Source organism: Haemaphysalis longicornis, unplaced genomic scaffold (assembly GCF_048455015.1).
Source record: "Haemaphysalis longicornis isolate Haplotype H1 unplaced genomic scaffold, Haemaphysalis longicornis Haplotype H1 scaffold_1, whole genome shotgun sequence".
NCBI classification, from domain to species: domain Eukaryota; kingdom Metazoa; phylum Arthropoda; class Arachnida; order Ixodida; family Ixodidae; genus Haemaphysalis; species Haemaphysalis longicornis.
In genome coordinates, this window is record NW_027526203.1 from 307412355 (window position 1) to 307435943 (window position 23589).

The following is a 23589-nucleotide window of genomic DNA, read 5'->3' on the forward strand; positions in this document are numbered from 1 at the left end:
CAATTTGATTCGAAAATTATGATCTGCGCTGTGACATCATGCAATGCAAATCGTTATGATAGCATTGCTCGATGTCAGATCGCAGACCACATTTTCCTACTCAAATCTTATACTGGCTATTATATTGGACCTATTTTACCGCTTTCAACACAATGATTGTCATTATTTGCGCATTGTGGGGAAATAGGCGCGCGGACATTTTTTACAGTGTGCGCTATATTTCTGGCAAAATTTTAGTTAACAACCAGTGTAAACACAAACATTTCTTGTGTGGTTTTCCGGGCAATGGGAGAAGCGCTGTACAAGAGCCGCGTCTTACGATGACGACTGGTTCTTACAGCCTAGCTTCCAGAGAGAGAGAGAGAGAGAGAGAGAGAGAGAGAGAGAGAGAGAGAGAGAGAGAGAGAGAGAGAGAGATAAACTTTTGTTGAGCGAAAATAAGAATGCTAGACTTCGCAGTTCGGCTATTTTCCGCCCGTACGCTGGTGCGGCGTATACACAAGTAATTACGGAATTCTCACGTATTCTGCACTACAACGGAGTTGCGATCTAAATAAAATGGTAAGATTTCAAACACGAACTTATTGCTTGACAAAAACTTTTCGCAGCCGGCGTGGCATCGCTTGACGTTTTCGTCCAGCAGGGAGCACAATGCACCATGCAAACAGACACCGATATGGCTAAAAGGCGAGCGAATGCGGGGAACGCGGCAACCAGTAACGACATAACAGAAACCAGCGGTCAATACTTGTGTGTGGTCGGCGGCGTTGTTCGCCGTGGTTCCCGCGCGTCTTGAAGTGAAGCATCGCTGCCGTATACTCCGTCAAACAAGGCGACTGTTGCGTTTTCCTTCGTTTTCTTTCTTTGTTTTTTCTTTCCTTCCTTCCTTCCTTCCTTCCTTTCTTCCTTCCTTCCTTCCTTCCTTCCGTTCGCCAGTTCGTTTATTAGTTCGTTCGTTCGTTTATTAGTTCGTTCGTTCGTTCGCTCGTTCGTTCGTTCGTTCGTTCGTTCGTTCGTTCGTTCGTTCGTTCGTTCGTGCCGCGCTACAGTGCACCCATCCGTCCTTACAGAACGACTGCGTTATAGCCCCAGCGTCACTATCCTAGAAACATCACGTATCCATATTTATACCAGAGAGGCAAACGCCTGCCATTTTTGATGCGTGAGCGTCACCGGCAACAACAGGTTCTATGGACCAGAACCTGCCTAAAAATTTCCTTTGGCTGCGTGCAACTTCCACGAAATTCCAATTTTCTGTGCGTAGCCAGAAACCTGCCCTTCAAATTACCATGTGCCGCCTAATTAACCTCCCCATTGTCTGCGAACGGGGTATGCCGCGGCTAGAAGTCACCCATTAGATGGGTATTCGACGGTGCGACGTTAGACCTGAGGTTACGCTTTGAGGTTCAACGTCGTCAACTTTTACACGCAGCTTGCCGTACAATGACTCCGACGTTGCTTAGAACGTCGTTATGCTCAACGTGCAGGCTAACTAAAGTTAAGGCTGACTATTAGCTTAACAACACGTTCACTCAGCTGGATTGGCCAGTGGAGATGTCACTGTAGCTGTCAGTAGCTTACGGCCGATTTACCAATACCCATGTGGTAGTGACGACAGCATACCGACCCACAATTCTTGCATACCCACTCAGGGAGATTGACAAGTGACGATGGCAGTAGCTATCAGCGGATCATGACTGATTCACCAATTTCGATTGCCAGCGATTTAAACATACCCACCGTGACATAGGCTTTCACAACTCAACGATAATTGATACTCACGAATTCTTATATCATAACAAGACATTTAGGTGTAACTCTTGGGTGTAAGTAACTCTGTTTAGACATATACTTATATTTAACCCAGAAGCAAAGACGACGCATGAACGTTATAGGTTATCGGCTCAAGCGATTGCTTACGTATAGGCCGTACGCTCTGAGCCGGACATGCCCAACTGTGCTCTAATCTGTTTTTCTGCTACGTGGTTTGTTTGAGTGTCATTGTTTTTGCGCAGTACAATACGTCTGTGCAATTAATTTGTAGAAACAATGGGAACGCTTAATTATGTGACACATTGTATATTCCCTTAACAAAACCAGCTTAGCAATTGTGTGACCATGACGACTAATTCGAATGATGTTCCTTGTCAGGTAATGCGTGCTCGTTTTGAAAGCGGTAAAAAGACGAAGGTGAGCGACGCTGCACATTCCAAAAATTGTACGGGTCAATGATTGTGGCAAAAGCCGAAGCATCAAGGAGCAGCTAGCAGCCTATGGTGGCCACAATACACTAGATTTCATGGTGCCGAGCAAACTGATTGGTACCACTGAGGTCACAGGATAGAAAGTGCACAGCGCAACAATGAAGGTTCATCTTTCATGTTTTTTTATTAATGCCGAGCAACACTCGCGGCATCTGTTCTGCATGCAATCATGGCTGCCCTAGTATCCACCGCCATGGCCTCCACCATAGTGTCCCGACGGCAAGTGCCCATAGGCCCTGTGGTCGTAGCGCAAGCTGATGCCGCCGCGTCCGTAGTGGTCCTTGTGCACCGTCAGGTGGGGTCCACCGCCTCCCATGAACCCAGCAGCGGCCTGATGTAGCAGGAACGCTGCGCAGACGACCAAGATGACCTGCGCGGTACCTCGCTGTTAAGTTTCCGCCAAACACTCTATTATTTAAACCTGCTTCATCAACGGGAACCTTAATGAGCACAAAATTAAACCCCAAACATTGTAAACTGCCTGTGGAAGCACGTGCGATAATAAATGGGCCTCCGGTTATACCATGCGCTCCATTGTGTTCCGTGCTCCGTTGCGCGGGGACTGTCCTGTAGCATTATTGAATTTTATGCATGCCTTTAGTCTACCAAATACAAGACATGGACCATTGCCAAGACAATTCGTCAATTGTAGATTGATCAAAGCAAATTACTCGCTGCAATGCTTTCCTACCTTAGGGACACGAATGATAATAAAATTCTGCCAGTCTTAATGTGACATCGAACAATCAGTAACGTCTCTACTCGTCCACTAAGTACAGTACGCGTGAGTCCTGCGTATATCGAAAAGTGTGCGAGAAACATTTCTTCAGAGGCCATGCGTCTGCTTAAGAAAACAAAATTTATTTTATATAACATCTTTATGTAGTCTCTCCATTCTAACACGATCGGATAATTAATCTCCAAAAAAGCAACAATGCCGTATTTTATATTCATAGCGTTCGTGACAGCGTATGAATGAAAAGCGTAAAGTTCAGTGTATATATATATATATATATATATATATATATATATATATATATAGCGAATCAGAATAGGAAATGAGGGGCTCGTTGAAAATAACACAGAAATAAGGGGGTTGGCAGTCGAGAAAACCTCGGAAAGCAAAGGGGAGGATGTGGTAGATCATTGAAACAGATTAAGAATTTGGAAAGAAAGAAAGAAAGTGAAGAAAAAATGCCCGCCAGGTGGGATCCGAACCCACGACCTCCAGAATACCGGTCTGGTGCGATAACCACTACGCTACCGGCGGGGCGATTTTCCCATTCACTTTCTGGGGTATTTATGTTAGGTATGTTTGTTTCCTGTGCTTGGGGGTGGTAGCCAGCGCCATTCGGACTAATCGGGGTGAAGGGGACCTTCTTTTTAACCCCCGGGTCGTGACTCGAGTGTCTACGACATGTCCAGAGCGGTCGACCAGCTTTGAACCCTCTTAAGCTCCCTTTGGCAACAAGACTGCCAGAACCGAGGCCCTCGCTATGCATGTAGCGAATCAGAATAGGAAATGAGGGGCTCGTTGAAAATAACACAGAAATAAGGGTTGGCAGTCGAGAAAACCTCGGAAAGCAAAGGGGAGGATGTGGTAGATCATTGAAACAGATTAAGAATTTGGAAAGAAAGAAAGAAAGTGAAGAAAAAATGCCCGCCAGGTGGGATCCGAACCCACGACCTCCAGAATACCGGTCTGGTGCGATAACCACTACGCTACCGGCGGGGCGATTTTCCCATTCACTTTCTGGGGTATTTATGTTAGGTATGTTTGTTTCCTGTGCTTGGGGGTGGTAGCCAGCGCCATTCGGACTAATCGGGGTGAAGGGGACCTTCTTTTTAACCCCCGGGTCGTGACTCGAGTGTCTACGACATGTCCAGAGCGGTCGACCAGCTTTGAACCCTCTTAAGCTCCCTTTGGCAACAAGACTGCCAGAACCGAGGCCCTCGCTATGCATGTAGCGAATCAGAATAGGAAAAGAGGGGCTCGTTGAAAATAACACAGAAATAAGGGTTGGCAGTCGAGAAAACCTCGGAAAGCAAAGGGGAGGATGTGGTAGATCATTGAAACAGATTAAGAATTTGGAAAGAAAGAAAGAAAGTGAAGAAAAAATGCCCGCCAGGTGGGATCCGAACCCACGACCTCCAGAATACCGGTCTGGTGCGATAACCACTACGCTACCGGCGGGGCGATTTTCCCATTCACTTTCTGGGGTATTTATGTTAGGTATGTTTGTTTCCTGTGCTTGGGGGTGGTAGCCAGCGCCATTCGGACTAATCGGGGTGAAGGGGACCTTCTTTTTAACCCCCGGGTCGTGACTCGAGTGTCTACGACATGTCCAGAGCGGTCGACCAGCTTTGAACCCTCTTAAGCTCCCTTTGGCAACAAGACTGCCAGAACCGAGGCCCTCGCTATGCATGTAGCGAATCAGAATAGGAAATGAGGGGCTCGTTGAAAATAACACAGAAATAAGGGTTGGCAGTCGAGAAAACCTCGGAAAGCAAAGGGGAGGATGTGGTAGATCATTGAAACAGATTAAGAATTTGGAAAGAAAGAAAGAAAGTGAAGAAAAAATGCCCGCCAGGTGGGATTCTTTCTTTCTTTCCAAATTCTTAATCTGTTTCAATGATCTACCACATCCTCCCCTTTGCTTTCCGAGGTTTTCTCGACTGCCAACCCTTATTTCTGTGTTATTTTCAACGAGCCCCTCATTTCCTATTCTGATTCGCTACATGCATAGCGAGGGCCTCGGTTCTGGCAGTCTTGTTGCCAAAGGGAGCTTAAGAGGGTTCAAAGCTGGTCGACCGCTCTGGACATGTCGTAGACACTCGAGTCACGACCCGGGGGTTAAAAAGAAGGTCCCCTTCACCCCGATTAGTCCGAATGGCGCTGGCTACCACCCCCAAGCACAGGAAACAAACATACCTAACATAAATACCCCAGAAAGTGAATGGGAAAATCGCCCCGCCGGTAGCGTAGTGGTTATCGCACCAGACCGGTATTCTGGAGGTCGTGGGTTCGGATCCCACCTGGCGGGCATTTTTTCTTCACTTTCTTTCTTTCTTTCCAAATTCTTAATCTGTTTCAATGATCTACCACATCCTCCCCTTTGCTTTCCGAGGTTTTCTCGACTGCCAACCCTTATTTCTGTGTTATATATATATATATATATATATATATATATATATATATATATATATATATATATATATATATATATATATATAAGAGCCTATCCACACCCCTATGCCTCCTTTGGCGTTGTAGACAGCTGCCCTATCTTTCTGTATTTCCTCAACGAGCCCCTCATTTCCTTACTATATATATATATATATATATATATATATCGCACCAGACCGATATATATATATATATATATATATATATATATATATATATATTTCAGGTAACTCAGATCCTTAGAATTTTTTATGTTCCGTGCGCCATCAAGAATGTCATCCGGCTATTCTAATGCACGCTAATTAAAAGTTACTTATAGTATTTATTTTGTTACAGCAAGCTACCAAGGTAGCGGAAAACAAAACCACTATACAGTTCCATCAGTTTCCTCGCTCTGAATCATCCTAAAAAAGCATGCGAGATCTATTGGTGAATTCTTAAGAACTCCCGAGTGTCTCATCCCTCTACCTCGCGAACTTGAGGCTCCGCCTGATGCGCACGCCCGTTTACTCCTGCTTTATAAGCCCGCAGCATGGCGCTTCTCGCACGCCCCTCGCACAGTGCGCAAACCCTGCTTTGCGTTCTCACCGTTTAGCTGTAATGTTTGGTCGCTTTAGCAGCGGCATTGGCTGCCTGTAGATAGGATTATAATGAATATGACAGGATTATAAGGATCACTGTAATGATCATGTAAGGTACTAGAAAAAAAGGTTGGGCCTTGAGTACAGGTTTGAGGTACCAGAGCAGGCTGAAATGCAATTTTTAGGCATGCTAATTACGTTGCTACCTACCCACACATCTTGGATGTACCACCCTAGGCCAACCAAGAGTTTGCTCAGCTATGAATCGGCCTATTTGAAGCTAGTGAAGGACGGCGTGGCCATATTGTGCATAATTAAGATTTGCGTTGACGAGATCCTTTGCGTTGACGAGAACAAAGCGCCCTCGCTCAGGTAGACAGGTTCATAACGGTCGGATTCATATTAGTGTGTTCGACAGGCATGCGAAAAGAATCACCGAGAGATTAAAAGGACGCTGAAGTTATTTGTAAACATTGCGGGATTACTAGTGCCAGTTATAGTCTGGAGTCCCTATGCCATGTTTCGACCACTCTCGCTGCGTTTCCGCGACTTTATTCAGTAGAAAAATAAATTCGAAACTGCTTTTCTACTTTCTGCATCCTCCTTTCCGATTTCCTGTTACGTTTCGTATGACGTTCAAACAAGATGGCTTGGCTAGACAGCGCTACTGCACGGCTTGCCGACCGTCCGACAGAATCAGTCGGCCCAGCGTTTAGTCAGCCAACCGCTGGTGTGTCGTCGCAAAATTGTTCGCTCAGTTGAAACTAAGCCACGACACGATTTGTGCGGGGAAGAATGTGCCTTTAGTTTGCTAGTTTGTAGACTGTGTCATGCTCTAATTGCAAGTAGCTCTACATAGGCGGACACGCGACGCTTCGCTGACCGGTACGCTAGTAGAAAAGTGTAAGCCAATTAGAGGCGGTACAAGACTCAGAAAAGTTAATATATGTACTAAGAAACTATAAAATCAAGTGAAAATTCCATCGTACAGCACAATACCAAGCAGCGGGAAGCACCTTTTGCGCGGGGTGAACTAACACAGCGCTCAGCAGCACGATCACACGTTTGCGAATCATTTTCTGCCTAAGGAGTGCAGTCGCTAGAGATGGGATATTTTTTGTGGAAATGGAGAAGGGGGGGGGGGGGGGGAATGCTTACAGCATGAGCGTTATTCAAAAATAGTGATCTAAGCTGCTTGGAATGCTAGGACTAAATAAAAATGTAAGCAGGAGATACTATATATATTTTCTATTTCCGCCCCTGGCAGCGCTGGCTTATGGCTGAGTGGTCTGAGCACTAGGTATATTGTTTTGCAATTCATTAGTTCGAATCCCCGATAGCGCGTTTTTAAAAGTTTATTTGTTTGATTTTGGACAATGTTTTCTATACTGAATTTACCATTTTTGCGCTGTAACGTTCATTGCACCACGAGCGAGTTCGCAGAACACGTGCAGACTGACACTGACCACTGACGCGCTGGCAAGTTCTCGTTGGCGTGATGTTGCCATAAGTACCGACTACGTGCGGGCACAGTCCCGAATCAGCCGACCCTTGGCCTGGTGTGAACACGCCTCTTACGATACAGGCACGAGCCAGGCAAGCTCCAAAGGTGGGGAAAGCGCACCGCATTTGAGCGTCTCCGGTGTCGCGTAGGGCGTCCGGTGACGCGTAGGGCACGGTATGCGGTGCGGCCACCGCAGACCGCGCATGGTTGTTTTTCTTCTTTCAGGCTTCATATAGTAAATATCGTCCTTATCGAACGGAATCGGATAAACGATGAAAAGTGTGTTCATTCGAGCCAGTCTACGCAATGCAAGCAAGAACAACAGCTTGACAAATTCACTTCGGTGTCCCTTTAAGAAGGCTGGAAGCAAGGGTTAAAGCATGGATAAAGAAACATAATGTGGGGGCGATAGATAGGGGGCATTCTGTGCCTACAGGTGACTTCACATCATCTGAATACTGTAGTCTCAAGATGTGGGTGCGCGGGGTGTCTTGAGCCTAAAACAAATTGGTCAAGTGCAAAAGATAGCAGGAAAGGAAGCAACGAGGCAGCAAGTGTGCGGAATGAAACACGGTACAACGTTTGTAGAGTACAAAAAAGGCCTCCTTTACGGTATGCCACTCACGTGTGGAAAGAAATACGTTGGTCAGACTGGCCGTTGCCTGAACGTTCGCCTAACCGAACAATAGAGCTCGCTAAAAGGGGCGCTATAATGCTGACCCTATAAAAAAAGGGTCAGCAAGATAGATAAAATAACCTTTGGATAAAAAAAACAAAGAAGATGGCTGTGTTAGCCAACCTTTAGTCTCGCTATCTGATACTGAGTTCGATTTTTTTTTGATAGATGTTGATAAAGTGTGTTGCATTCTTTTTATAGGTTAATTAATATTGTCGCGAAGCCGAGGTCTCTTGATGTTGTTCGTTCGGTTTTTGCGTTCTGTGCCCGCAGCCAGGGCTCTTCCTCCAAAGTGTTGTGTGTAAAAGCGCTTCGGACGCGGCTGGGCCCTGGCCCTTTTTTCTGAGAAACGGCTCCGGCGCGTGTGTCTGCCCGTCGGCCGGCCGGGAGACGACGGCTGTTGGGGGAAGCGAACCCTCGCCTCGGCTTCTGTTACCGCACGCACTGCCGTCTCCGACCCCCCGTTGCGCGCCTACGCGGGCCGCTGTGTTCTTCCGACGACCTTCCCTTTTCCCCTGTTTACTTTAGTGCGTTTTGTCTAACTACTTGCTCTACGCCCGTAATTCTCCAAGCGCGCGTTTTCGAGTCGAAACCTTGTGTCTGTGTTTTTGGTCATTTTCACTTTGGCGGGGACATGTCTGATTGGAGCTTAGAAGCGTCTTCCTGATTGGCTGCGGGTGTGCCTAAGACTTGCTCCCGATAGACCGCACACGCTAGGATGCGCTTTTTCCCCCAATGCGTCCCCCCAAAGCAAATATAACGCGGCCCCTCTGGCGATTGAGAGAGAGCAACACCAGGAGAGCCGCTTGCTGCCGGTCGTCGTGCCCTCCCGCCGGGAGCCATTCGCCCGCCAACTATGTCCCGCTAAGTACCCTTAATCTTTGACTGTCTTTCTCATCTATGTAACAAGTGTATTCATTCTAATTCATATGTGCTAAATGTAACCAATGTCATCTGTAAAGTAAACAAGTTAACTTTAAAACCTCTTCGACGTCTCGACTTTTTCCTTCCGATCTTCATGCTACAGTAGCGGCAGTATGTAACCAAAATACTACGTTACAATATATATGTGGTGTGATTATATACAAAGGTGGGGTTGTTGGTGCACCGTGATCTTGTCTGGAGGTGGATTGTAATATCGCCTCTGTTATGACGGTGTCGCCTACTGTATAAAGATACAGTAAACCCTCGTTATAACGAGGTCATCGGACTCAAAACTGAGTTTTTTATAAGCGATACTTCTATCAAAGCGGGTATGACGTGCTCTCTATACACTGCAGCGGGGACCATGATACACCTCGAATAAAGCGATATATCGAATAAAGAGACTTCGTTAAAACGACGATTTACTGTATGTACGCTTTTTTCCTTATATATACTCAGCTGCTACTAGCACTTTCTCCTGTTTACTTGCCTGCCTCGTGTTACCCACCATGAATAAATACCAACACGCCCAATCCGCAAACTTGCAGTCCTTCTAAATGCAAAGGGGGGGGGGGGGGGGGGGTAATTGGGCCGTGTCCTGATTCAGCGCGAAGGGCTTCGCCGTTGCCCTGTGCGCACGTGATACAAGTTTGGTGCGCAGCAGTGAAGTTCCCTCTGTGGCGGTGAAACCCGCCAGGTGACTTATGGCAGCGGCGGCTGCGGCGCGCATGACTCGATCATCGTCTCCCCAACGTTTCTTCGCGGAGGATGCGGCGACTTTTAAAGACGCTGCAGTTGAGTCTAGGGACATTCGAACACTATGCATCTAGGGAATATCTGTTTTGTGTATTTGCACTTTTTCGTGCCGCACAACGCGCTGGAAGGGGAAGCCTGTTGACCGTTGGCAATATTGGGTGTAAATTCTTGCCCTTCGGCGAGCCGAGTCAGTTCGAATCACGGGCTTGATTGAGAGCGTTACTCTGCCCGATAGATTGACATGCTATAAACATACCTAGATGCTGTTCCTGTATCATCGCTCCTCTCTTCTGGCTATGCATTAAGCCAGTTAAGTTTGGCTCTCGGTTCTTCGTCGTTCGAAACGGAGGCGACTCTTCTGCAAGCCACTCGTCCACCATGTTACCACGGCATTGACGGAGGTCGGTTCTGGGACGTCTCCGCCGGCGTAACAGCCGTTACTTGCTCGGATTGGTAGGCCTCCGTCGGGGTGCCCTTAGCTCTTTGCTGCAGCCGGTCAGATTTCGCTGCCATTGCTCGGGAGATGAGTTGCTGATAGCGGTAAGGTATACGAGGTGTGTTGGCAAGCCCACAGCATGTGGCAGGTGTTGTGTATTTATTTATTTATTTATTTATTTATTTATTTATTTATTTATTTATTTATTTATTTATTTATTTATTTATTTATTTATTTATTTATTTATTTATTTATTTATTTATTTATTTATTTATTTATTTATTTATTTATTTATTTATTTATTTATTTATTTATTTATTTATTTATTAGGTGAGAGCACGGTGTAAGATATACTTTTTGATGAGCACACAGATTGCAAAACAAGGCTTTTTCATGGTTCAAATAAAGTCCCAAAACCACGCAAAACAGTCAGCCAGACGCTGCTGAGACCGCTTACCACAGTACCCTCCAGTGCGGGAGAAAGAAGCTACCCCAGCGTCCGCCCCTCGGAGGTGTTCGAATCTTTTCGGCTCCTCGTAGGGCCTTCTCGACAGCTTTCGCGACCGCTCGGCTGTTCCCCGCGGCATGGCAGACTACGCCAAAGAAGCACACGATAGTTTGGAGAAAGCCGTGCGAAAACGTTTGCGCTCGCCGCAGTGCTTTTAGTTGCTGTTTCAACGAATTGGGGGTCGGTAACAATCCAAACAAGTTATTATACACTTAACCGAGGGAAATGTTTGCCGCGGTAGCCGTTGGACATTTGCGGAAGCGAAGTTTCCCGCTTGCACAACGAAAAATTGGGGTGAAAATGCTTCACAATGTATTATGAAGCATTATGAAGCAAATGCTTGATAATGCAAAAAAGTGGAATTATGTAACCTTCACTCCGACCGAAAACGAATGATACGTTCGCTGCAGCAATCCCCCACAAATACCGTCCTTTGGCAGACAATTACGCCACTTGAAGTCGGCATTTAAGAGAGCGAGGTTGTGCGATAACGGTACTTTTCGGAGCTTGGAGGGGTACTGCTGCTTAATGTCGAATAGGTGCGAGCTCGCGAACGATGCAGCGCATTGATATTCTTGTCGACTACCGCGCTGCAGCAGTCAGTCTCATCACCAGCAAAAAGGAAGAGGTCCGCTGGCGGAGCAGTCACCACGAAATACAGCAAGGAAGCTAGCTGAAGCCGGAATGGCCAAAACTAGCGGCGAGTTTGCTGATGTTACTTAGCTGTAACTGACCTTGTGAAACTCAGCTAAGTTGATACACGAAGCTGCGAAGACGAAGCGACGTTGTCGAAGTCTCTGGCGGTGCCGTTTTATAGATTAACTTAGGACGTCCGCAGTTTCGCAGCAGTTTTAGAATACGGGTAAGCGCCCACGTTGAGCATACGTTGTATTCTGCTTACGCATGCTGCTGATGAACTACCAGGATTCGGGCAGTCGTCGGTACAGTCTATTACATTGGCGAAGGTGTCCCAGAACAGATCTCCGTCCCCTCCGTCATGTAGTGGTAGCATGGTGGAGGGGCGGTTTGCCGGGGAGTTGCCTCCGTTTCGGACAATGGAGAGCCGAGAGCAACACTTCATTGTTTAATGCATGGTGATACCGGAGTAGCGATTATACATCAACAGGAGCCCGCTGGCATGTTTAGAACATGATGCCTCGAAAGGGCAGAGAAACGACTAGCTCGCAGGGCCAGGACGTTGAGGAGCATGGAACATAAAATTTTAACGGAGCTGTTCATGCTTTTAGTTCCGGCGTGGAGGGTTACCAGAAAACTATCATCATCGGCGAAGTGGGGAGAATGAAAATGCTAGGCTAAGTGTGAGGGAAAGTGGCGAGGAGGCAAGAAGCCCACGAGCAGGTGTTGGAAAGGCGCGCCTCAAGTAAAGAAATGTGGTTAGGGAGGTCCCGGGAGTCGAACCCTGGACGTTTGCGCCATGAAACCGGCAACCTAACCACTGGGCCACTCTAAAGGGCCGAATGGTACGGGGTTAGCAGCGACGGGAACAATGGCATGTGGAGCCAATTGGAAAGAAAAGAAAGTTGTGTCCGCACGCAGTGGGCAACGCCTACAAGGAAAAAAAGGTCAGATAGGAATTTTTTCAAGTATTAGAGCCAAATCGGTTAAGTTTTAAGCGGAAAATATTAATAAACCTCACAACGAATTTAGGCGCCCATTGTGTGAAAAGCCATTCCATCTCGCCTTCCCACGCCGCCTCACTACGAGACGGGAAGGCAAATGCACACATGGGTTGGGGAGGTTGGAATAAGTAATAAAATAACAAAAAAACCATAACCTAACCCCAAAATTAAGTACAAGAGAAAACAACTAAAAGACCGCCGCTGCATGAAACAAAAAGAGACTAACCAGGCCCAGGAAAAACGCTTCCCGTGGCCAGAATCTATAACCTTGGTCCCTCGCGCTATGAAACTGGCTTTTATGTAATTACATTCGTGGCGTGATCTCTCGCGTCCTGTTGTCCTATCCAGTTCACGTGCATTCGCGCCTAAAGTGGGAGCACAGACGCGGAGTTCGCGCTACAGACGCCGAGTTGACGAAGCCGGTTGCCGCGGGTTCTGCTAACGCGGTCCACTTCGAGAGAGATGTGAAAGGCTGCGGACAAAACGATCCGGGTCTGCCAGTCATGGACAGCTTTCAGCTACAAGTTCGGAAATTCATGTGAGGTGCAACAGCTGGGTTTCCGACGAAGGGAGAGGGGCCGCCAGTTCTGCCGTTTCTCCAGCCTCGCACTCCTAGTTCAAGCTGCGCCAATATTTTTTAAAAAATTTACTATATTTTTTTTTGTAAGAGCAACATCATTCAGGACCGAAAAAGTGCTTATTGAGTTAGCTACCAAAGGCTCATTGTTTCAAGCAAAATCTGGTTGTATTTCGCCTTAACGGTCCTTTGCCGTCTCGAGCAGAGCGCGTAAGGAGACGCAGCAGAAGAATAGTGCCGACCATGAACTTAGGAGTATTCCGTATTGAGCTGCATTTCACGGCCAGCAGGAGAGAGCGCTACCTGCACCCTTATATCCCTAACAATCTGCAGAAATACGGTAAGGATATTTTGAGAAGCGTCAACGAATGCGTAAACCTTTTTCCGGCCATTCTGCTATACACCGATCTTTTTTTAAAGTCGGCTTCACTGCTCGTTATAGGTGCATTCCTCTGAAGACATATTTTTGGGGCCAATGTAAGCAATCATATTAAAGTATCAAAGCCTTTATCCCTATGAAATATAAAATGCAACGAGTAGGCACTTTTAGGGTGTGGGCCGCTAATTCGTGGAGCGGCAACGTGGTGCACTGCCTGCCCTTGCACACCATTTTATATTAAACGGTTTATACAAATATGCCCTTCCCCTGCCACCAAGGCATAACCGGATAGAAAATGAGGTTTAATCCTGAAATTTTGATCTTTAAACTATGAAAAATAAATATTATGCAACGTATTTATCACACATTTATTGTTCCTTTATTGTTTTGACGTTCACTTTGTGTGGATGTAACATGTGACACGCAGCGAGCCCTACGCCTGGAAGCGCAGAGTCGATGTTTGATATCGCCCGCAGGTTGCCGAGAGTGGAATAGTTCGTAAGCGCACCCTTTTCCTCTGCGCTCGAACAGAAGCAACACACCATTTTAATATTGGTGAGCATCCCTTACCTCATGTTGCGACCACGAATAGGACTTCGATAGAGGTGTGATTGATGAAAGAGGTAAAAGTGCGTGGGCGATTGCGAAGCTGATGGTACGTCACTGGGAAAGTCGTTTAATGACATCCAGGGATTAGCAACAATAGTGGATAGTCAAACCCTTTTTTTTTTCATGAGTAGGTAACCATTATTTCTTTTTTCAGTCCAGTTCCGGTTCGGGTTCAGCGTGGTAAGTAAATAATGGTTCAGGTTCCGGGTACAATTCCAACAAAAATACCGGTTCGGTTACGATTTTTGGTTCGGGTTCGGTTCTTGTTAGACATCCTTATATACTTATATATAAGAATGATTTTATACCTTATATTATAGTTATAATATAAGGTATATTATGTGGTGTAATTTTCCCTGCTCCTTCCTAATAACTTTATTTTTTACCAGTGTGTCACTGTACACTGACACACTACCGATGCTAGTCTGCGTGTAGTTTGTATCGATAGTTTTCTGTTGTCTAACGTGAATTCAAATTTTTATGATTTAGTTTTATTTTATTCGATTTTCGCAAGTAATTCTACTATAATATGCAACCAGCATGGGAACTTACAGTATGTGCATTTTGCCCTGTGCTGCATATACTTTTCGCGGCCAGAACAAAGACGTCATGGTTGCTCATGCGCACAGTGATGTGCACAATGGTCGATTATTACCGTATTTTTGCCTATTTCGCGCTCAATTTTCGGTAAGCAAATCTCGACCAATCTCTCGAGTGCTCGTATTATCACAATCTCTGCTAACATATTATCGTCGTCGTAGCTATCACCATGTCGATTATGAATATCCAGCCCATAGACATAATTACCATGACCATTGTCCTCACCACGTAGTGCACGCTACCGCGTATTTTTCTCCCGTGTAGATCATAACAAGGAGCCGCCTAAATGTTGATAATCCTTCCTCGTAACCCTTGCATTGCAGCGTGCCACGAGAGAGATTGCCTAATCTTATGAGTATCAGGCTGCCTCCATTGTTTTGTTCGTTCTCGTTCTCTTGTCGCCAACAACCAACTCCTTAGACACGCGGCGCCATCTAATGTCACACCGACTAATCGAGGCCACTTTCTGTGCCAACCGTTGTCTGGCATTTTCATTTCTGTACAAGTGAACGGCGAATGCCTTGCAGCGAGGCCTCACGATTAGGCCACTCTCTACTAACGATGCTAACCTGAGTTTGATCCCTACCTCCGAATCTGGGCGCCAGCTTATGCTGGACTATCTTGCTTCGTTCTTTCCGTTTCCACGACAGTGCGTTGGTGACGCCACGCATCCTTAGTAATGTGTGAGCATCACTCGTGCATTACTCGTCTCAGTTCGCGAAAAAATCGGCGTGCCCAGAAAAACCTGGCCAGAACTTGTAATCCAAAATTCCCATTGGCTGCTACGGCCTCACAGCATATCCACTCAGGCAGATTTGCCAGTGACGATGAAAGCCGAAATAGTCACTGCGAACGCAAGGCTGCGAACATTACGTTTTCAAGTCTAACGTCATCAACCAATACTCGCAGCATCGCGTAGTATGTGTTAGAGGCCGCTTGGCTCGTCGTTAGTCTCAACGTTTAGGTCACTAACCTTAAGGCCGAGTGTAGGCCTAACAACGCATCCACTCAGGTGGATCGATTGTCCAGTGACGATGACAGCAGCCGTCAGAAGCTCACGGCCGAATCACAAATTTCTATTGGGGGGCAACGACAGAATACATAATGTCAACATACCCCTCACGTAGCTTTGCCAATGACGATGATAGCTGCCATGTGAAACTCGCTGCCACTTCACAACTTCCGATTCGACTGCGACGTCAACGAACCAACATAATCTTTTCCCATACCCAACTTTCACCAAACCGCTTCCAGATCGACTAGTCAGTGTACTTTAGTCAGTCGACTAACCGTTCGACCACTAATGCACACCGACCGCCACCCCGGCATGGACATGCAGGAGCGACGGCGCTGCCGGTTAGTGGAGAATGAAGAGCTTCCTTACCAAAGCTGTGTAGTTCATTGCAGGGGTGATGACGGTGAGTGCGACGTTTCCGTCTGGCGTTCAGTCCCTTTTGAGACTGTGGGCGGTTTCGTGGAGAGGGCGCCGTCTTGCACGTGATCCGAAGGGAGTCGCGTTCAGCAGAGCAAAGCGCCCGCGCTTCACTGTTCCGGCAGCCACAAGGTGCGAGCTTCAGGAAGGCGGAACGACACGCGTGCTTCCTTTCTACGCACGTGGATCACTGGGAGTCCTACGTTAGAAAGGCATGGCCAGGTGCAACTCCCTGTGTTGTGCGCTACTTGCATCGCTGCAATAATTAAGTCGCGCACTCGGCGAGAAAGCCTAACAACTGTGCTGCTGTTCCTTTGCTGGTTTTCTTTTTGTGTAGGAAAACGCCTCGTTCACAAGTGCTGCCCCAATCCGAAGTTTGTGCAGCCCGCGGCAGTTGCAAAAGCGGTGCCGCATTTACAAAAGAATGGCGATCATTATTTTTACGCGTAGGGCGGCTCCTGCAGCACTGCCTTCTTTCAACCAACAGTTGATAAAATAACAATGTGTGGTAATCATAAACCGAAACTGCTGCGCAGACTCTTTCCACGCAATTTGCATATAAGTAGGGCACATTTTTTTCAGTAGGATTTAACAGGGAAGAAAAGCACTCCGTGTCCCTCCGTTTCTGTTTTATGAAAAGGATTCTTTTTAAACCTAGAGACCAAATGACACCTGAACACGGGCAGTGCCCTCTGATTTTGCTCAAAAAGCAATCCTGAAAATGTAAAGCTCGAGGCCTCACAGCCAAAGCGATAAATAAAAATCCTACATTTCTCTTGTTCTGTCCCTTTAATGCTCAGACCAAAGTGAAGAGAAATATTGCGGGCATGACAAGGGATGCGGGCGAGATCTCTCATTCCAGCTGGGAAATATGGGAGCAAAGAGAGGTTTCTTCGAGCGTCTCTCAAGGGAGACGAAATATATATTGTTCGATCGTGCCAAGCGTAGCTCCTGAGTTGAAATGTCGATCATTTTCTTAGATCCAGCCAGAATCAGTCCGTGTGATATTGCAAGCAGACCTTCATTTCGGCGAGCCTCCCCAGTGTCGGTGCTTCGTTTGAGTATGTACAGAACCCGGCGGTATTTCATTTGCGTCTGAGTGAACTTACACGGTATTAAGCTTACGGAAATTTCGTGAGCTAACAAAGTATGTCTAGCGGCGAGCCGCAATACATTATGTTTTTGAGTAGCCCCATCACCACAAGAGCAATGGCCACCTTCCCCAACCGAACGCCTCACTGCAATAGCAGCGCCATTCCTAAATATGTGTCTGCCTGTAACTGTACTTCACCAAACTCCTCGTAAAGAATACACAGCCTTCTGGAGCTTGGTTTGAGCTGTGCCTTGTTTGTCTGGTTGTTGAAGCTTCAAAAGTGGTGCCAATGAACTTCCTACGGCGCTAGGTGATGTGCGCGTGGCCAACTTGATTGCTATCTCTCGTGACGCAGTTTCTAACGCAGTTTTCGATTCTTAAACCTTCTTGAACGACGACTCCGAAAAAACGGCGCCTTGACAAAATAAACGCGTGTTGTAAAATAACGCATGTAATTGATACGATAAAATTGTGCAAATGCAGATGATTGGTACCTCCATAATTCACACAAAATAATCGCAAAAATAAAAAAACACAACGATAAAAACGCGTGACAGGATTTGACAAAGAAGCATTCAAGAAGCCATTCAAGAAGCCAAGCAGTTTTGTAACATATTTGGAGCGGATGTATACATAAAAATCTCAAGGATTTCTGCTTGGTCAACGGGGGACCAAACCCTCCAGATTCGCTGGCACTAGCTGGGATAGTGTCCCACTTCAATACCTTGGCGCGCCTTTGCACCAAGTACGGAAAACTGGCCGTTGGTCGCTAGTACTCACGCAAGTTAAGCGCGAATCGCAGGCATCGACAGGCCAGAACTTCCCCTTTACACGTGCGCAAGTATGCATCATCTTTCTTGCCACAAATATTCTATATGTGCGTCAGGTATTTCACTGCAGGCGATCTAAATTTCAGGCTCTGAATAGAGTCTTCGCGACTTTTGTGTAGGATGCAGAATGGGAAACTATGCGCAGGGACTCACTAGTAGTCTCGGTATGTTGGCCTGATGCATCTGTTTGTACATCCACTTGTGTCTGCTTTTTTCTTCTACAAGTTTTTTATAGTAGCACTTTAATACTAACTGTACTTCACCAGCGCATAAGTTTCCATTTATCTCTTGTGCTTACTTTACGGGTGAAGTTAACACGAAGTCACCATAGGGTTTTCTTGAGGATGTTGTGGACACAACTTCCTCACCACGCGGTTTTCTTTGGAATGTCTGTTAGTCTTAAGAAAAGCTATGACGAGAATTTTAATTGATGGTCTACTCAAGGGGCCTACTCATCCCCAGTCCTACTCAGTTCACCATATGAGTGGTCTTTTAAAACTTGTCGTGGGTACGTGTGCTACGCCGAATGCGAGAACGTTTTTCTTTAAGCTTCACCCGTCCACACTTTCAGTTAAAACATGAATACCGAAAAAGGAATGTCTATTCCTTGGTCGGACAATTGCCACCTTATGCAATCAACCTGAGGCGATCGATCATTGCTTTGTGTTGTGCCATGTGTTGTGCCGTGATGCGGTGTCCTTCTCGGATGTCATGCAAAGCACTGTTAAAAATGTGGTTGATCCCTCTTCCATAGGAACCGGTAAAACACGAAAGTGAAATGTGCCTTCACAGGAGCAGTTGAATGCTTATTGTGCATCGATATGAACTTCCACATCGCTATTTATATTTCGTCGGTGGCTAAGGCGTTGCGCTGCTGAGCACGAAGTCGCGGGTTCGATTCCAGGCCGCGGCGGCCGCTTTTCTGATGGAGGCGAAAAGCAAAAACGCCCGTGTGTTCGAAATTTCGGCGCACGTTAAAGATCCCCCAGGTGGTCAAAATTAATCCGGAGCCCTCCACTACGGCGCGCCTCATCACCTGCGTTGCGTCGGCGCGTTAAACACCACAATCAATCAATATTTCGTCGGTATGGCACCATTATACGCATCAACGTTAGACACTGGATTGCACGCGCCGGAGAATTGCGTAAATCCGACTGAAACCACAGGCGCTCGCAAACCGTCCTTGCGAACGAAACCAAACGGGTTGTCAGCGAATCGTTTGGTGAACACACGGTCCGCCGCAGCGAAAGGAGCGCGTACCATGTCACGAGCGCGACATTCGCAAGTCGGCGTCGATCTTACTCCGTGGTCGTTGCCTTACAAGCTTCTCCAAAGGTTACGCTGCGCGTCCCCCGTACACGTAGGCGCTGGCATCGAGGCGCCAACTGTCGGCGCTCATTAGCGTCATGATGCACTACTTCGCTTCGCCTCTCCTAGACAGCGAGACCATCTGAAGGAAAGGATATAAGACTCGTTTGTCATCCTGCTCACGCGTCTGTTCACAGCGCAGTCGGGAGCGCGTTTCGTACCTCCCGTTGCGGCGAAAGAGTTCGTGATTCAATTGCCGGCGCAGCCGAGTCAGTCGAAGTTTTTCTGGTGATGTCGTTTCCGTGACGGATATGACGTCAGTCAGATCTCGGCGGACCCCAGCATAAAATACTTCCGTGTTGAAAAGGACGTGGACATTACTGCATATACCGTTTGATTCCTAGCTTTCCGAGGTGTTAATCGGGTGCCTTAGGATGTTTTTGTTCTGCTAGGATCATAAAGTTTGTGGAAGTTACGCATGACTGACCGACATTAAACCTTCGCTCAACCAACTTCATTTTTCAGGAATTGACTGCGCTGGTAAAGAGCGTTTACGCGGCGCAGAGGATCCGCCGCAGTGGCTGTATCTTTTGGACGCGCGTGTCGCTTGCCCGAGTTTGGAAGGGTGACAAGTTTTAGTGGGACTGCTGTCCCTCTTATTCAATAGCCGTTAGCAACTGTATTGTGTATAAGTCATTATTTGTCATCGTGAGTTTGCCCCAATTACAAAAAGGTGTGGGGGTGTTGAGGATGCGTGCTACAGTCAAACCCGGCTATAATGAACCCGGGTAGAGCGAATTATGCTATATATCCAACCACAATATTTCAGTTACGGAAATACATGGGAAACATATTCCTTATAACGAAGTTCACATCGGATATATCGAACTCTGTGCGCCTAGAATGGCCGCCGAAATGCATGGTCTCGAAGCGGCGATTGAGATCTGGATCGGCCGCGACCACGGAGCAAGAGCCGCGACTGAGACATCGCGCGTCGCACGGAGCGACGTGACGCCCGACACTTTCCGTAACTGTTTCCGACGCGCGGGACTCACGACGGAACCCGCCCAGTCAGCGAGTCCGGACCAAGACAGCAGCATTGAATTGTGGGATGAGCTCGCCAATGTTCCCGATGATGTCGCGAGTGAGAGTCGTCCGACACTTATAATGAAGCGCTTTCGGCAGTCGATGTGCTCCGCCAATGCGTCTTCGATTTTGGAGGACGCGGACTCGAACTGGTGCAAACAATGTTTCGTGTAGAGAATGCTATGCTAGTTGAAGCCGCCAGAACGAAAGAGTGAAAACAAAAATCACAGCTTTTTTTACAAAGTAAGCAATTGGGGCAGAAAGTAGCTTTATTACTTGCAATAGATGGATTACTTTGGGTGTGGTAATGGCTACTTTACTGTGTTCGTTTCTGCATGCGGGGATGGTGGAGTTGGGGAGGGGGGGAGGGCTCCCGCGGATTGCGAACTCGTAACAATCAGCTCGTTATAGCCGGGTTCGGCTATATCGAACCATTGGATATATCGAACTAATCAAAGTGCATATTGCAGTTCGCTATAAACGGGTTTGACTGTATAAGCCTCGCATTTCAGAGGTCTCTAGTGGGAATGCCAGCAAGACCTTAATTTGCCTGACTGCTCAACGTATATAGTTTCCCCGTTTTTTAAGGCGAAAGCCATAAGTGACCCTTTTTGCGAGAGACTTTCGCTGTTGTAGTGGTTGTCCATCCGGTCAAGAAAATGGCCACCGTTGCGCAGAGTAAATAAGAAACACATGGGTAATCCGGAAAGATTTCAACGCAGCCCAGTGCGGTACCACTTACCTATTTTCGCACGTTGCCACCGGTGGAACACAAATTCTTGCCGTTATTGTGCTCCTTTCTAATTTGTACACATCTACTTTTGACAGGATTGGCCAGGAATAGGTGCTTTGAGAGGCTAAGGCACCCACCCCACAAAATTCACAAAACTATAAATTCGAAGCATCAATAGTTGCAGCATAGTGCGTTGCGCGGGACATCTAGGCGTGATGGCACGTGAGTAGAACAGTGAAGACGAACCGCGCACAATCCTGATTCTATGGAAGCTGCGGCGTGTGCTAGTCTGCTTGCTGGCGTAATTCGTGTCAAAAGGACAGGAAATGAAAGTGAAGGAAGAGACGAAAATACGGTGCAGCGGCAAAGCAGTTGCTATCTCAAGGCGTTTGCCTTCAAAGCACGCAAGAAGCAATGAAACGCAGCGGTAAGCAGATGACTTTGGGAAGAGGACGTACAGGACAAGCGCTGGTCCTGTCCTAAAAGTCTTCTCCATACCGCGCTGTTTCAATGTTTCATTGCTCCAGCAACCAACTCGCCCAAATCACCTCACTGACACGTAAGATGCTTAGGCGTCCCAAGAAATGTTTATTCGTTGAGCCGTCAGCCCTTTGTAGGCCATATGTCGGCCAGTATGTGTGTTGTCTATGTGCCGCGGTAACCGGATTTTCGACCTTCTGAGTTATGACCTACCGAGTGAAATAAAATTTAAAAAATAAAAATATTTACTGTTTATAGACATAATGTAGAGATTATGGACAGCATTTATAGCGGCAAGAACGTGGCGAAATTGACTTCATTTGAAGTGACAACCCAGGTATTAAGGAGGACGTGGAGGTACTAAGCAAGATTTGAGGCAGCGATTATTGAATGGTTAGATGCAAAGTAAGTCTGAATCTCAAAACAGAAAGAATGAGGCTAGTGAAAAGTAAGAAACCTGACATGTACTCAATCAGAGCCAGGGCACAGGAATTTAAAATAGCCCTTCACAACAAATTCCGGCTCTTAACCGGGGAGGACCAGGACGGTGCAGACATGCTGAATGACAACTTAACAACGGAAATCATAAAATCAGCAGCAGTTGTGGGACAAGTAGCCTGTAGGAAACAAACTGGAAGACTAACCCAGAAAACAAAGCAACTAATTGTGAAGCGTAAGAACGTGACTGTCGATAACGGCGGATCAGATTGACGTTAGTCGAGTTGTATAAATTATTTAGCACGAACAAAACGAACGACATTCGTGCGTACAAAATGGCAGGGATCGAAGAAACACTGGAAATAGGAGGAAACTTAAGGGCAACTAAGAAGAAACTAGCTACAGGCAAAGAGAATGTATACGCGCTTAAATAGTATCAGGGTAACATTACACACAACATGGACGAGATAATCAATGTAGCAGAACGATTCTACACCGGGCTATATCGATGCGACGTTACACCAGAGGAAACAATTAAGACAACAACTAACAACAAAGGCTTAGCTCACAAAGTCCCACTAATAACCAAAGACGAAGTTGAAAACACTCTCACGGACATAACAAGAAGTAAAGCTGCAGTTGCCGATGGCATACCCGTGGTTCATTTAAAGTAGGGAGGATATTGGCCCCGAGGACATACCGTGGTGCCACCTACAAATGACGTCACTTGTTGGACGCCGGGTCGGGTTGTCGTCTGCTACAACCCATTTCCTCTGCGTATGCGGCCGCGTGTTTGTGTGTGTGTGTGTGTGTGTGTGTGTGTGTGTGTGTCTGTGGCCCCCGTAACCCCCCCCCCCCCCCGCTCCTTGTGCATTTGATGCAAATTACCCAAAGAAGTTGTCTGCAACCCGAATAATCCGGGCGAGCAATCAGCGACTCGCTTTTTCCCGGCGACACCGCCGCGCCCCACAGCTCATACGCAGCCAGCTAACGCCAAGGACGATGCAACTGATGCCGAGAAAAGTACACTGTAAATTCATTATGAAATACTTGCGACGTGACATGTACGAGACTGTGTGTGCAAGGAAATACCTTGTAACAGCGACGGAAGGGCGTCGCTCACTTGTGATCTCACCGCGCCTACTGCTCGCCTTGCCTGGTAAATGAATGACTACGTGAGAACGGTGATCGGATTGCTTCGCCGCGCATGCTTAAAAGTACTGCTATGATGCGCAGTTTGCCTTAAGCAGTGCCTATTACCCCTACAATGTTTTTCATAGTTATTCCCGGATTTGATTAACGATCACTGCCGTAGCCTGTACTCTGCACGGCTGATATGTTAACTTTTCGCGACAACTTGTCCGCAATGTATAAATGGTATATCGCGAGTTTTCAACGCCTGCGAGCGGGTTTGAACATGGCTATATTTAGTTTTCATTAGGACTTCGGCGTGGGAATGTATAATTGTAACGTGGGCTCTTTTATGTTTACAGTGGGCCTGCCTTCCTCTAGCATCAATGAAACTAACGATTGCTCACAGAAGGCGAG

General features: G+C 46.9%; 1 protein-coding gene across 3 annotated transcripts in view; it reads right to left on the reverse strand.

Annotated features, from left to right (window-relative positions):
• Positions 1-2399: 2399 nt before the first annotated feature.
• LOC144149810 (uncharacterized) overlaps positions 2400-23589 on the reverse strand; it is a 218989-nt gene continuing 197799 nt past the window's right edge. For 2 of the 3 annotated variants that reach the window (XM_077681472.1, XM_077681463.1), the window contains exon 3: positions 2400-2634. In XM_077681472.1, the coding sequence (XP_077537598.1) occupies positions 2443-2634 (192 nt within the window). In that variant the 3' untranslated portion in view covers positions 2400-2442. Of the gene's footprint in view, positions 2635-16025; positions 16418-23589 lie in introns of those variants that run through there. The other variant, XM_077681481.1, reaches the window with a different exon arrangement.